At 43.5% G+C, this 15,408-nt stretch overlaps 2 protein-coding genes across 9 annotated transcripts in view; one reads left to right on the top strand and one right to left on the bottom strand.

Moving 5' to 3' along the window:
- LOC120952132 (serine/threonine-protein phosphatase 2A 56 kDa regulatory subunit epsilon isoform) overlaps positions 1 to 9,891 on the top strand; it is a 24,204-nt gene extending 14,313 nt beyond the window's left edge. For 7 of the 8 annotated variants that reach the window (XM_049606005.1, XM_040371297.2, XM_040371299.2 and 4 more), the window contains exons 2-8: positions 509 to 1,932; positions 2,046 to 2,245; positions 2,343 to 2,537; positions 2,617 to 2,807; positions 3,521 to 3,854; positions 3,934 to 4,163; positions 4,230 to 9,891. In XM_049606005.1, coding sequence (XP_049461962.1) covers positions 1,794 to 1,932; positions 2,046 to 2,245; positions 2,343 to 2,537; positions 2,617 to 2,807; positions 3,521 to 3,854; positions 3,934 to 4,163; positions 4,230 to 4,605 — 1,665 coding nt within the window. In that variant the 5' untranslated portion in view covers positions 509 to 1,793 and the 3' untranslated portion in view covers positions 4,606 to 9,891. The remainder of the gene's footprint in view (positions 1 to 508; positions 1,933 to 2,045; positions 2,246 to 2,342; positions 2,538 to 2,616; positions 2,808 to 3,520; positions 3,855 to 3,933; positions 4,164 to 4,229) is intronic. The other variant, XM_040371300.2, reaches the window with a different exon arrangement.
- LOC120952133 (solute carrier family 25 member 45) lies at positions 8,887 to 15,408 on the bottom strand. Its single transcript, XM_040371301.2, has 6 exons — positions 13,758 to 15,408; positions 13,559 to 13,671; positions 12,970 to 13,076; positions 12,742 to 12,875; positions 12,302 to 12,663; positions 8,887 to 12,225 (listed from the first exon to the last, which is right to left on the bottom strand). Exons 1-6 carry the CDS (start codon positions 13,798 to 13,800, stop codon positions 12,094 to 12,096), a joined length of 891 nt encoding a protein of 296 aa, XP_040227235.1. The 5' UTR covers positions 13,801 to 15,408; the 3' UTR covers positions 8,887 to 12,093.

The following is a 15,408-nucleotide window of genomic DNA, read 5'->3' as shown; positions in this document are numbered from 1 at the left end:
CTAATTAAAACCAGCTGCAGACTAAAGGGCAGACAGTAGCGTTAATAGAATACAATGTTTTTGAATGAAGAACCATAGAAATAATATGTACAATTGAGTTGCTTTGTGATTTGTCTTCTTAATCTAGCGCTTAGCCAGGCTGGTTTTGTTGGCATAATTACCGAATAACAATTAAGCATGCAAAGAGTGGTTCTGTTAACTAATTACAATGTTTTTTTTTGTCATTACAGATTTGAAACGCGCACCCACATCTCGATACATTTAATAAGTCCGGTCCATTGAAAACACCTTTGAATCCACCAAAGCATTTTGACCGGCATACAACGATTCATGTGCAATGGAAATGAACGAGGAACTATTTTGTTGGTGAAAAATTAAATCGTAGAAAATGCCCCACAGACATGCAAATCCTGCAAAAGACTATCATCGAGCGAAGTTTAAATAGTTGATTTATTTCCTTACGAGCCTGTGGTTACGAATGTGTTTCGTTTTCTTTTCTTTTTTGCAGTGCAACGTGCAGTTAAAGGTGATAACGGGGTATGAAAATGAATGCAGCAATCGTTGCAGTTTGAAGTGAAATAAATAAAGTAAGAAACAACACACAGTGATCGAGCGTGTGTGTGTGTGTCTCTCTGTGTGTGATTGCGCGCTTGAGTGTGTGCCTGTGTGTGTGTGTGTGGGGGGAGGGTTTGTGTGTGAATCCGCGTACTGGATCGCCTCACTGCAATAATAGGAAAAGCAAAGCCTCTGCTCTGTTTATAATATTAGTGGATAGTTTAGTAGTGTAACGAGTGGCACCACCCCAAGTCAGACGCGAGAAAAGTGTAGCTGGATCGTTTTCTTTTTCTTCTATTAATTTTCACCCCTCGCCTTGCATAACGAAGGGCCATATAAATATTATGAAAAGTAAAACTATGATTTAATCAGCGTGTTGCGAGCTGCAAGATTTGACCGACGAGTGTCCCTAGTGTATTAGTAGGTATGATTTTGTGTTAACGCGTTGTCGCATAAAAGCGCCGACAAAGCGACGGAGATCGTAACAGCACGCGGGCTGAAAAGGAAATCATACAACAAGTGGCAAGTGTGTGAAAACCATTGATATATGTAGGTGTTTCCTGTGGAAAAAATACGACACGAAAAAAAAGTGTGTAACTCGCCCAGCCCGACGCAGCATTCATTTCCTCGTCACATCCTCCTAATCGCAAGCGAGGAGGAGATCGATACGCCGTGTCGCTCGCCCTGCGCCCTGTTGGAGTGTGTATGTGTGTATCGAAGTCAATCGAAGAAGCCTTGGGCAGCCTTAGCATCATTGTTGCATCCGTCAGCTAATGTGCGAGTCGCGAGTCGGTGTTGTAGTGAGGCAACCGTGCATAATCACAGCGGTGATGATAAGTCTGTTCTAACCTGATCGATCTGCATCTGCCGTTTCTTTCGATGACAGCTGTTCGCTGAAAGGTTTCGCCATCAAAGCCCGGAAAGTGTTAGACCGCGTGTACAGTGAAGACGAAACGGGAAGCGCATATCTCACTAGCGCGTATGTCGTGAACCCAACCGAAGAAAGGCCCAGTGTGAAATACTCGGTGTCAAGGCGAATCATCGACACAATAAAGATCCATCCCTCCACACGCAGCAGAGACTAGTCTTTCTGTGGCAGATTTTGTTGTGCCCAGAAAGCGAGACAAAAGCGCGAATAAGGCAGGAGAAGCAACTAGAGCGAGGGCGAGCCTCTCTAGTACTATACTACACCAGATTGATACAGAAAGGGCACAAAACTGCATCCTGCCGATCAAACCATGTCGTCTGGAACGTTCGTAGATCGAATCGATCCGTTCGCCAAACGTTCGCTCAAGAAGAAAAGCAAAAAATCTCAGGGCTCATCGCGGTACAGGAATTCACAGGATGTGGAGCTGCAACAGTTACCCCCACTCAAAGGTAGGCACTGGAAAAAAACCTCCCCTTTCGGGACAACAAAGCATTCCCGGATGCAGCTATATGTTTGAATCATGCACATTCATGCGTTGCTTTGCTCTTATCGTTCTTTTCAGTTGATTGTTCCAGCTTAGAACAGGAGGAGCTGTTCATTCGCAAGCTACGACAATGCTGCGTGTCGTTCGATTTTATGGATCCCCTCTCGGACCTGAAGGGAAAGGAAATCAAGCGAGCAGCCCTAAACGATCTTTCAGCCTACATCACACACGGCCGTGGCGTACTGACGGAAAATGTCTATCCGGAGATTATCAAAATGGTAACTAAAAGGACCCCGGGATGCGTCCCCGGTGCGTGACCAGAATGGAAACATTAACATTGATTTTCCGCTGTATTTGTTTTTTTTTTCGTCACAGATATCGGTAAATTTATTTCGTACCCTGCCGCCCAGCGAAAATCCTGACTTTGATCCGGAGGAGGACGATCCCACCTTAGAAGCTTCCTGGCCCCATCTGCAGCTAGTGTACGAAGTATTTCTTCGGTTTCTCGAATCAGCCGACTTCCAAGCGACGTTCGGAAAGAAAGTGATCGACCAGAAGTTTGTACTACAGGTCAGTAGGTCGCCAAATCGCGACGAGGCACTAAGAGCACAGGCGTCGAGGCAATTAGCTCACATTCCGTTTTTTTCAGCTATTGGAACTGTTCGATTCCGAAGATCCGAGAGAGCGTGACTTTCTAAAAACTGTGCTGCATCGTATATATGGAAAATTTCTAGGATTACGTGCGTTTATTCGTAAGCAAATTAATAATATATTCCTACGTTTTATATACGAAACGGAACATTTCAATGGCGTCGGCGAGTTGCTGGAAATTTTGGGAAGGTAAGAAAACTAAAATTATAGCAGGTAGCTAAAACTGTGAACCTAGAAGGTGCTGTAGAAAACAAAAATTAGATTCCAAAACTCCTTCACGCTTAATCTGCAAACATTTATCGTCGAAAGTCCATCTGACAGCGGCTTCTTTCGTGTACGTATACACACACGCACACCCATACGAATGCGAATGAGTGGTGGAACACTTGCTATCGTCCACTCCCGGCACAATGAGAGGAGAGCGTTCACGTTTCGTTAACGCAACGGGAATGTTCATCTGACACGCACAGCTCACTCTCCTCTGGCAGGTTCATTCATTGTGTAAGTGTCGCTCAATAAGCGGCAGTACACTTCTTCAGGCGTCTTTCGCGCATGTGTGGAAATGAAGCAAAAATTGATTCATAAAATAAATACATACGAAAAGTACGCGCGTCAGTATTCCATGGGAAAAGGAGTTAAATAAGATAAAACGAGCAGCTTCTACTGCCACCATCCTGTGCTCCTGTTGCGCTGTACGATGTTTCTTTTTCCCAATTTATCGATGTAAACTCAATCTAATGATATCAGATACTATACCGTCATGCAGCAAGAGTATCTTGTTAGAATGATTTTTTAATCTATTGCACCCTTCGATGTTTCTAGTTTGATGGATTTAATCGTACAAAATCACATTATCTCTAATTCTAATGGTTGTAACAATCGGTGTCCTTTGCATCTTGCAGCATAATCAATGGATTCGCTCTGCCGTTGAAGGCGGAACACAAGCAGTTTCTGGTGAAGGTTCTGTTGCCATTACACAAGGTGAAAGTGCTGTCCCTCTACCATGCCCAGCTCGCTTACTGCGTGGTGCAGTTCCTCGAGAAGGACGCCTCGTTGACGGAACCGGTCGTGCGGGGTTTACTAAAATTCTGGCCAAAGACGTGCTCGCAGAAGGAGGTGATGTTTCTTGGCGAAATCGAAGAAATATTGGACGTGATCGAGCCACCGCAGTTCGTTAAAATACAGGAACCGCTGTTTCGACAGATCGCCAAGTGCGTGTCCAGTCCACACTTTCAGGTAAGCAGAAGCACAGAGTTGTTGGCACACGAAGCATCCTGCAGTGCTGGAAGCGGTTAAAATGAATTGCACGTTTTAGGTCGCCGAGCGAGCACTCTACTTCTGGAATAACGAGTACGCAATGTCATTGATCGAGGACAACAATGCCGTTATAATGCCAATTATGTTCCCGGCGCTCTACCGGATCAGCAAAGAACACTGGAACCAGACAATCGTTGCTCTAGTGTACAATGTGCTGAAAACATTCATGGAAATGAACTCGAAGTTGTTTGACGAGCTAACAGCCAGCTACAAAGCGGAGCGGCAAAAGTAAGCACCCACGCTAGAATGTAATTCGCTCACCAACTAACTAACCCTTCCCTTCCAACTCACCAGAGAGAAACGGCGAGAGCGGGAGCGGGAAGAGCTGTGGAAGCGACTGAACGAGCTGGAAATATCGTCCCGTGCGCCAAACAAGGATCAAAATCTGCTCACCAATCAATCGGCAGGGGGACTAATACAGGACGCCAATTCGCTCGGCGCTGGCGGCGCGCAGCTAAATCCAAACCAGCTTTCATCGCCCACCGCTACATCCACATCATCCTCGTCGCCCTCGTCGGCAAACTCGACTGGCAATAACAATAATAGCACCGCCTCCGGCATCGGAACTGCCCAGCCTCCGGGATCGTCCGGTGCCGGGTCGGCGCTTTCCGCCGCCGCATCTCAGCAGAATGCTTCGGCGGTCGATGCGGCTGCCGCATTAAACAAGTGATGTACTGAATAATATTTTTTCTAAAGTCGCTTTCTTCTCCACAGAGAAGGAGCAAACCATGCGTAACATGCTACATACCTACATAAACCCACGCCCCCACATCCATCCTCACAAACCAACAAACACTAGTGTACACACATCAACACACATACACACTGACACGAACACGCTAAACAATGCGCTCGCATACATATACACTAATGCATTATATGATAGGGTTCACTCAAAGTGTAATGACATCTTTGTCACCACCATGCGGGATGCAGGAGGTTTGTTAGGCGATCCTTCAACCGAAAGCGTTTGATACATGGAAACGTGATCTATCGTCCCCACACCACTTACGCCTGCATGTCCTTTTCGCTGTAGGAAAAGTCGACTAATTAATGATTGTTAATATATATACGCTTGGGGGAGGAGAAGGTGAAGGAGTGGGCGGCGTGAAGTGTTACAATTGAGAAAAAAAATAGTACTGCAGATAGTATATCTTTGAGCAAGTGTCGTTTGTATGTGAATTGAACAGCAGAGCAGTAACTGGCTAATTACGTATGAAGTAGATTACAACAAAAGCATTGAAATAATGTCTGTCTGCGGCAAAGATTTGGATTGCGCAAAGCGAATTTGAAGCTTACTGTCAAGACTACTCTGTTCGCTTCGATCAAATGTCCTAAAAGGAGCGTCTCACCATCATCCGTAGAGGGTATGTGCAGCATTTTGTATGTTTTGAAGCAAGCAGTTGACGGCATGTTCAACAACACAGCGCATACATGCTTTTTTGTGAGTGCCTGTGGATGTCTCTATGCGAGGATTTTGTTTTCTCACGCCTCTATCTGCCTGTAAACTACTTATTGTGTTGGTATATCAAGACATTAAAGAATTCTAACAGCATGCGTGATGCAAATATGTTACGTACATATCTCGACAGCAAAAGGGTACTCGATAATACGATGAATTGTGAAAGATAGGTTATTAATAGTTTGTTGTTTTTTTATATATATTATACCACACATCCACGCATCGTTAACGGGAATTATTTTTTTCTTTTACGAATTTCTCTTTAAAAAGCTTGTCCATGGTTATGACGGCGTCGTTAATGCCAAAAAGTATCAGCACATGACGCTGAGAAACAAAACAAAAACACAAACGTGTGTCGGCATCAGACTGTTTTCGTCCTTAATAGCTTTTTCATCCAGTGTGAACATTCGCCTTTTTTTAAAGTTACCGCTTAAATACTGGTAATTGTGGCGCAAACTTCAATCCAAGAAAGAGCTCACATACAGCCAAAATATGTGTTACATTTTGTTTTATCGAACCATGCATGGCTCCATGATCGTCTCCGGGTTTATAGCGACACGGCTAACGCAACCATCATAAGAAGGGGAAGGACGGTTTATGCGTTCATATGCGAAAATAGACAATGAACTAAGGACGTACTGAGCGTGACTTCTCAAAGATATAATGCATTCACCACTACACACACTCACACACACTCACATACACATACACTACCTACCATTCATCTCACATTGTGGCACTTAAGAAAGAGATACACTAGCATAACAATATCATCTAATGCGTGCAGGTATCATCGCTTTGGCGGCGACGGCAGCAGCAGTCGAATAGGCATTAGAAAGCGGTAGTGGTTACGGTGGGCGAGTAAAAGGGGTAAAAAGAAGCGCGAAATAATTCAATCCAAGGTAAATAAAAACAGAAACAGAAAACTAATACTTCAGGAAAGCGGGCGATCCAGTGCACGATCGCCAGTGAATCGATCAGGTTCAATAAAACGAGAGGATAAATTTAAAGAAGAAATTAAACAAAACAAAAAACACAAACCCGATACCGTTTCCCATCATCATCATCATCATCCCCTCTTGTACCCTTTTCACTTTGATAAGCAAACACAAGGCCCACATACAACAAACAAACACACACACATACACAAACACACTTATATATAATAAACACCTAACAGAGAAGATAGAAAAAGGAAACAATATTACTGGAAAAAGGCATGCTTAATATTGTAGATTTATTAACAGTACTAAAATGGAGTAAAAAATACGAGAAGAAGTTTGAGGCAAATGATGATATGCGTCAAACATACATAGAATCATACACACACACACACACACACAAAACAAAACATTCACACACATGCATATATACACTAATAGGGTGAAAAGCGCGAAGGGCAACACGTGCAACATAGTAGAAAAAAAAACTAAACAAGCAAAATCCCAAATGCTGCAGTAAACACGTCTAATTAATGAGTAATGTAAAACAAAAAAAGGAAAAGAAAACCCATCATCTTGAATATAAATGTAATCACGATGATGATTATAACAAAGCGAATCAATGCAGAAAAAAATATAGCCGATCTATAGAAGAGAAGAAAAACAAATTGCACGATAAAAGAGCAAAAGGAGGTAGATATGTTGTGAAGAGCTGCAATGCGTGAATTAAAACACACGCATTCTCGTGCATTGAAAAACATTGTGCGCGCATTGCTAAAAAAAAACAAGATGTATTTGTTGTAGTTATATGAAAAATTATAATATTAATTACTATTACAACCGCGGAGGAGACAAGAAAACGAAGCAAAAATATACACAGAATAAGGAAAAGGATGATGAAAACATCCCTATATTATGCTCCGCTGCTGGTGGTGTGTATTTGTGAACAGAACCCAAGACCAGGACACTAAAGAGCACCAAACCTCCCCTCCCCCCCACACCCCAACCCCACCCCCTACACACGCGCGCTATAATATGGCAGGAGAACTAACCGAAATCCGCGTAGCCAAATCTGCGGGCTTGCATGGTCAAACGCGCATTAGGACGAGCAGTTCTGTAGCCGAACACACTGTGTATGTACGATAGAGAAGTAGAGAAGGAAGGAAGGTAGGTGTGATTTTCGCTGTTTTGTTTACACATTTGCATGAGTTTAAACCGAGTAAAACTTTACTCCCACTGGGGAAAGCGAGCGGTGAGGGGTAGAGAGCGTTCGTTCAAGAAGCTGCTTTTTCGTAAGGATCGAGCGATCGAAAGAGGTGGGAAACTCTATTAGCACCGGGAGTGGTGCTCTTCCTCCGTCGTTCCTGCGAACAGGACGGCGGCAAGGATGGCATCGGTGCGCGATTGGAGGGGCCCTCCTCACGCGCGTGTGTCCAACTGTGTGTGGTCGTGTTTTTTCAATGGTGAATGGTTAGATAACTAAAAAAACAAAAAAGAAACAATGTTTCTCATCCAACCCCCTTGAACCGTTGTTGTTAACCGTTCTTTAGCAATGGGGAGGAGGGGGGATGTAGTCGAAGTAGAAGCAACAAAATCCCCTTTATCCATAGGCACCCTCACTCACCCGCACATGCAGTGCTGCTGTGTACACGTTATAAATAAACAAGCGATAGCGAAATAACAAACAAAAACAAAATTATCGACAGAAGATCACTTTATCAGCAAACAGAATGATATACGCGCGGACACACTCACATACATTACCATTAAAAAAAGCTAAAATTCACCCACATGGCAACTGTGGACAAAACGTACTAAAAAATATCAGACATCAGATTTAGACGTGGCCAACATATTATACTAACACGATTATAACATAAGTGCCGTATCGTGTCGCATTGAAAAAAAAGGACGAGGAGGATGATCGAGATTTAACTGAAAAGTAACAAATAGCAGCGCAGCAACAAAAAAAAGAAGAAGAAGAAGATTCCTTTGTATGGTAACAATAATCGTATTCTAATGATTCTTTTCCGCATTTCGAAAGGCGGATGGAGTTGAAAGAAAGCAAACATGAAACGAACGACAGCTCTGTTGCGTATGTTACGGATTAATGATCGGTTTTCCTCATCCTGTTACATCGGAAATTGTTTTGACCTTCTTTGAAATTTCTACGATAATTTTATTCGTCCTTACGGCTTGCTTTCGGTACTCTCAACCTCCTTGACTGCTAAACGTCTGGCAGACTGGCTTCGGCTAAGTAAAATGTTCATTTCCTAGCGCGTGTATGGCGATATCTATCTGTCGAGAGAATAAAAATTGCTGCCTTCTGTCACCCACCAAAAAAACTGTAAATGATTTGTCTGAATCTGTGTCTGTGCATATGTATAGCTTGTTTCGTCGAAACTTTTGCTTGGGGAAGCTAATAGAGATAATTCCCGTGGGCGCTCCAAAGGCAGCATTACGTGTTGGAAAGTGGCTTGACTAATTCTTTAAAAGTTTTTTTTTGTTTCTAATTTTAGTCACAGCAAGCATCAAGTCCATTCTTTGCAAAGGGATTATATTTTTTTTCCTTCGATAAATCGTAGATATGCCTATGCATTACGCACGTGGTTATGAATAGGTCGTAATCGAATCCATGAGCGAATACTTCTTTGGAACACATGAACCAACCCATACATGATTGAATTTCGTTACGTGTAATCCGTAAAAGTTAGTACATTAAAGCCAGGTGGTCAGATCAGCAGAGTTCGGTATGAACGAATTATAACAAATCATTATAGACACACAAACACACACACGCTCACACTCACACACATACACCACAGCCCTGCTAACAGCGTTAAACATATTATGATTAGCGGCAAATGATAAACAACTAAAACGTGATACTAAAGAACACTCACCGCTCACCCCGCGAGAGCAAAGCAAATTCCAAGCAAAAATCACACCCTCCCATAGGAATCACATTTAAAGAGCATAAACAGTACTCCCCCTAAACAAAAAAAAAACCAGAAGAAATAAACAACAACAAAGAAATGTGAAAGATAAAAGGAAGCTATAAGTACCGAGAATAGTAGACAAAACAAAACAAAAACACGCAAATGTGTCAGCGATATAATGGCGTGTGTAGAACGAACGAGACGCCATGTGCTGTTAAACTAAAGTGTCCCCGTACACACGTGTAGAGAATCGCAATGGAAAAAAGCTTGAAAAACAAAAGTGTTAGTAGGTGTAAAATGAAAAAAAGAAGCAAATGAAAGAAGAACACATGTCGTGTGTAAGATTGACAAAAAAGCAGAAGAAGCAGAAGGTAAAAAGGGGCAGATAGAAAAGCAGAAAGAGAAAGAGAGAGAAAGGTGGAGCAACATAACGATAGAGAGAGAGAGAGAGAGAGAGAGAAGTGGCAAGCAAAAGTTGTCTGTTATCAGCAGCAGCTGCTAATAATTACTCTACAATATTGTATTCAACTAAAGGAAGCAATGGAAAACAAAACAAACAGATGGATAGATGCATCAATAAAACAAAATGTGACGTTCAAAAACGAAAACCACAATGTCCAAGGTGGCGGAAGATTCCTACTTGTGTTCGATTTCGGGCGCTATTTTGCTTGACTGTTTGTTGTATCTTCGACGATTTTCGCGCAGAACACGGCTAAAATAACTTTGTTTGTATGTTGTATTTGGGTTTCCTCCACCATAAGGCCACTTTTAATCGGATGTTGTTTTTTTTTCTTTATTTTTTTCTTCTTCGCGGTAGGGCACTTTCCGTTGTGGAAAATTTAGTGGTTGTGGAAGTTCCTCTCCACCAGTAGCCCATTACAAACTTCAGTTGCTTTAGCTATCACTCTGGTGTGATTGCAAAAGAGGGTGAGATGGCATGATGACAAAAAAAACACCTTTCCCTATGGCGACTATGTTATGTACACGCAAGATTATAAGCACAATCCTTCGAAGTAAAGCCCTTCGGACCTAATACTACGCTTGCTATGAATATGGAAATGTTGATGTAAGATTTGTTGTATTCATAGAACCCCATTGACTGCATAAGTAGGCGGCGGCGAATCATACGCAGTTTAGCATTTTTTCTAACCCATTTCGGCACAGGTAAGGGCGGACAAGTGGTCTGAAACAAGGTTTGGAACAGATTATGTTTGCAATACTGCGAATACGGTGAAATTCTGCGATAAATTATTCCAAGTGAAATAATAAACAGAGCACCTCGAAGAGGAATCTTAGATCATGTAAGTAATCGCTAATAATTATTCTGGAACCACACCATCTACTTTAACCCCACACGATGTAAGTATACGTACGCTAACATAAGATTAACGCAATAGAATAGCGTAGAATGAAAAATAGCGAACAAGAGCAAACACCTGAGATTTAACAAACCATTATTCTGCTCTATGGCGTTTGACCTACGCTGTCATGACGACCTATAGAGGCTTTCGAGACTTCTTAAGTACCACGCAGCCGGAGTAAGTCCTTGCTACGAGGGACGGTGTATACGAGGCGTGAACCTACTGCGGGCATGTTGTTAGGTTGTGCGAATTGACGATTGTGTCATGGACCGTAGAATTTAAATAACATAAAATTAAAATAAAGATAAATCAAGAAATAAAACCCTGGGATTCCAATTCAGGGTTTTATTTGATTTTAGAGATCTTTGCTGCTTAAGAACGCTCTACTGCAGTTTAGTTCGTTTAGTTCTTATAGTATTGAGGGATCCACTAGATCAGTAAATGTTCCAAGACATCTCGCCAGGGTTTCATTTCGATGTATTTTTCGTTCTACACAAGTGCCTCCCTGTCCTATCGACGACATCTGATTGCCTCTTGCCCCTATTTGTCTATATGTAGCTTCTCGTGGTCTCCGTTGCCGTCCTCCTCTATACGTAGAAACACGACATACATTGTCATAATGATCCGTTTCTGTCCTGTTTCAGATGGTTTAACTACTATCATGATCTCTTCGAATTCAACTCCTTCTTAAGTTCTTCTCGCTCTCATGCTCTTACGTTTCATCCATCTTGCTGATCTTTCTATTTATTTCCTTATATTTTCTTTTTGTGCATAAAAGTTGACGATTTGTTTAGTCTCAATTCATTCTTTTATATAATTGTTGTTTTTTTCTTCTCTAAGTTCTTGAATTAATGTAATTAATTATTATTAATTATTAGCCTTAAAGGCATAGTGTGGAAGTAATAAATGAATTAAATGAATTGAATGAAATTTCTATTGCATGAACCCTATTTCTTTACACACTTATTTCAAGTCAGGAAACAATTACCAGACAATTAGTCCTCAGGAAACATTTCGTTCCCAACAGGCTTTCCCTCCCTATCCTATCCGCTGTCATCTTCTTGGGCTTAAGCCTATTGAAGTCCGGCATTAGCCCATCCAAAAATGCTTTATTTCTAGTATCCTATCCAACGACCTCTATTCCGCTTTATGCTCCGTCCCGTCGCTTACGCCCTGGCGAAAGTCTTTTAGATTATCGGAGAAAGAAACATATCGATTACTTTTTTTCTTTAATCTTAATATATATTTTTTATAACGAATGCTTAACATACTTGCTTTGATTTTAAACGTAACATATTGTACATAATCTAAAAATTATAAGTTTCTACAAGCTGTACACATCCTGCACGAGATTGTTCCAATCATTTACCATTTACCGAGCAGGTTTTATACCGGATGTGGGACATCCGACTCCGTCTTACGAATCCACACGCATTCATTAAAAGTAGCAGCAATTCACTTTTCATCCAAAAGGTGTTGACACTTTTCCAAACAGTACTCGTAACCGAGAAAGGTGGCCGAATTGACCGGTGCAGCACGGGCGATGATAACCAAACTGCCACGGAACAGCGAACGCCACCCATGTTTCTGCCGAATCCAAAACGAATCCAAACATGAATTTCCTCTTTCACAATCAACTCAAAACTCCACTTAGTAAGCTCACCTTTATCATCGATCGGAAACAGTGCATCATGCTCTTGTGTACGGTCGGGTCCGTCTCTGCCTGCATTACCGTCTTAACGACGTCGAACGGTACGATAAACATCCACGAGGCAACGCCGGCGACGGCCCCGGCCGTTGCGATCAACGATGCCTGCAGTGCGCCACCGACCGGGACACCAGTAAGCCGCTCCTTGCTGAGCCGGTGCAATCGTTCCTCAATCTCTAGCATGTACTCGTACACATACATGTACACACCGTACGGCAGCACGTCCCGGAACATCATCGGCGTAATGCCGCGGTAGATCCCCGAGAAGCCCTCGCGCCGGAAGATGTCCTTCAGGCAGGCCCAGGGATGTCCAATGACTGCAAAGCACAGATTACGGCACAATCATATGGTTTGTTGGAACGCAAAAAGAAACATCGTCGACGCGGAACACTCACAGGATAGTGTCTGAAGTCGCACCTTCACCACTTCGATCGGGCAGGCCAGAAACACTTGCGCTAGACCGGCCATAGAACCGGCGAAAAACACATGCTTCCTCCAATACGCCTTCCGCAGCCTATCCGAACGAGTGCTGAAATATGGGATGTAGTGGAAATGAGAATCTAGGAGGCTGTATTGCTTCAATTCGTAAACATCGAACGCTGATCTAGTGAGCCAGTACTTACTGCTTCTGCAGATAGCGCAAATGGGAACCGTAGACGGCAAAGACGACCGAGTTGAGAGCACCGTTGGAAAGGAGCGGGAAGTACATTCCACGGTAGAAGCCTCGCAGCTACACCCAGCAGTACAGTTAGACGCACACCACGTTGGAACAGAAGGGAAAAAGGAGCGGTAAGACACAACGTCGTCGTCAACAACGGCAACACACATGACACACACAAACACACGCACAGTCGAACGAAGGGGAAGCTGCAACCGACCCTGACCGTCATCATGATCATCATTATTATTCATCGTCATCAGGGATCTGATTCGCCGCAACAGGTATGTGTGTTGGTGGTTGTTGTGGCCCGATGATTCTAAATTTGGCCCCATAGGAAGTGTCGTCCGTACGAGTTAGACGATGTTTCTATCACTGGTCTGGGGGTTGCACGCGTCGCCTACTGCCTCACTTGGATTAATTTCGTACTGGCGTCTAGCCGGATGTGTGAATGTGTGTGTATGTGTACTCGCGTGTGTCTCCGTTGTGCATCGAATGATACAGTTGATGACGCTTGGTGTGTCTTCATGTAATGCCAAGCGTTTTCCACTTACACCGTTGTTGCGTATGATGATGTTGTACATTGCGCTGCCCATGCCGTAGTTTGAGTTCTGCTGCCATGCCTTAATTGTGTCCATCGGATGACCCACCAGCAGACCGCAGGCACCTGTGCATCGTGCACGAAAAACCAAAGCGGCGCATTACGTTAGCGTTGTGCTGTTACCCTTACACCCTTGGATGAGCCACACTTACCACCGAAGGAACCGGCAATGAAGTCACACAGCACCGGATTCATTCTTCACGCGTTGATCTAGTGGCAGCACACGGCAGCAAGGAAGTATCAACGGCACGCACAACCAACCGCAGATTGGGCACACTGATCCGATGGACGATCCACGGCACGACTGCCGCAACAACGCCATCACGGACCGGACGGGTTGGTTGAGTTCTCGACCAACCCAACACCTCGGCGGCAAATCGCTCTCACGTGTCCCGAACCATCATCATCGTCGACGTCGTCGTCATCATAATGTTAACCCCACGAGAAGGTAACGGCGACAATGCACACCGCGGTTAGATGGTGTGGATGTTGTCGTGCCGCTTTTTCACAGGATCTACATCTACACTACGCCCACGTCGGAATGTTTCGTCGTGCTATATTTGTGATCGTGGCTGAAGCTTCGCTGTTTGTTTTCACCGTGCCGTCAGCTGTTGAATTTTCGCGCACAATGTGCAGCAGAGTAGAGGAGATGTTGATGGTGCCAGAATGCGCGCTTTAACAGCGGCGATTGATAAGAGTATGGTGTGCGAGATTCACACGTGTTCGCGATCGAGAAGGCGTGCAGCGGTGGGTGCATCAGTTCTATTCTACGGCTAACGGTTGTAAGCATTGTCTTATCACTCTCGGGCACTATTTGCAATGCGTGTGTGTTACATGACTGATAGTTGATATGAGCATTAGTGAAGGAGACACATTAACAAATTTGTTTATTAATTGAACCGTAAATGATTAATGGTTTGTTAACGGTCAAGTGTAACTAACAGTGACAAAGAGTGTGAAACAAGTGATCCTCTATTGGGGAATAAATCTAAACATGTTATAGTGGGACGGTGGTGAAGTGTTATTTCTATTCGATTATTATAAAGCCATCTGACATTTGATTATTTATCACGATGTCGATGTCATCCGCGAAGCTAAGAAATTGGAGAGATCGGTAGAGGATCGTGCCACGGATATCGTTGTCTAGCCTCGCGCTTCGAATCACACCTTCGAGAGCGATGTTAAAGAGGAGACAGGAGAGTCCGTCACTATGCCTCAGACCCCTGTGAGATTCGAACTATTCCGACGTCAAGTTCGACACTCTCACCTTGCACTGCACCCCGTTCATGGTGGCCTCTAACAGCCGGATCAACTTCCCAGGGAAGTGGTACCGCTGCATGGTGCTCCATAGCTCCTTCCGGCCTATGATGTCGTAGGCCGCCTTGAAGTCGATGAACAGGTGATGCGTAGGGAACTGGCGCTCTCGTCACTTCTGAAGGATCTGCCGTAGAGTGAAAATTTGGTCGGTGCTGGATTTGCCTCCAACAAACCCAGCTTGGTAGCTGCCGAAAGTAACAAGGGGTACAAGTAGCAAAAGTAGCAAGGGACGCAAGTCTGCAGAACAGGATCTAGGACAAGATCTTGTAGGCGACATTACTTTATACTTTATACTTTCAATGATCCTATTCTATCCTGTTTCAGGTTGTTTAACCACTTTTACTATCTCTTTGATTTCGACTCCTCTCTCAACTCTTTCCGTAACCGTATTTTTTCTTCTAATTCTCTTTAATTATTCTTCTAAGTTTCATTAAGTTTTGATAGTCTCTACGCTCTACCTATGTTTTTTTTTCTTTAAGTTTTTTG

Source organism: Anopheles coluzzii, chromosome 2, assembly GCF_943734685.1.
Source record: "Anopheles coluzzii chromosome 2, AcolN3, whole genome shotgun sequence".
Taxonomy (NCBI): domain Eukaryota; kingdom Metazoa; phylum Arthropoda; class Insecta; order Diptera; family Culicidae; genus Anopheles; species Anopheles coluzzii.
The sequence above is the reverse complement of the archived record's forward strand: the minus strand, read 5'-3'. Positions and strand labels throughout refer to the sequence as shown.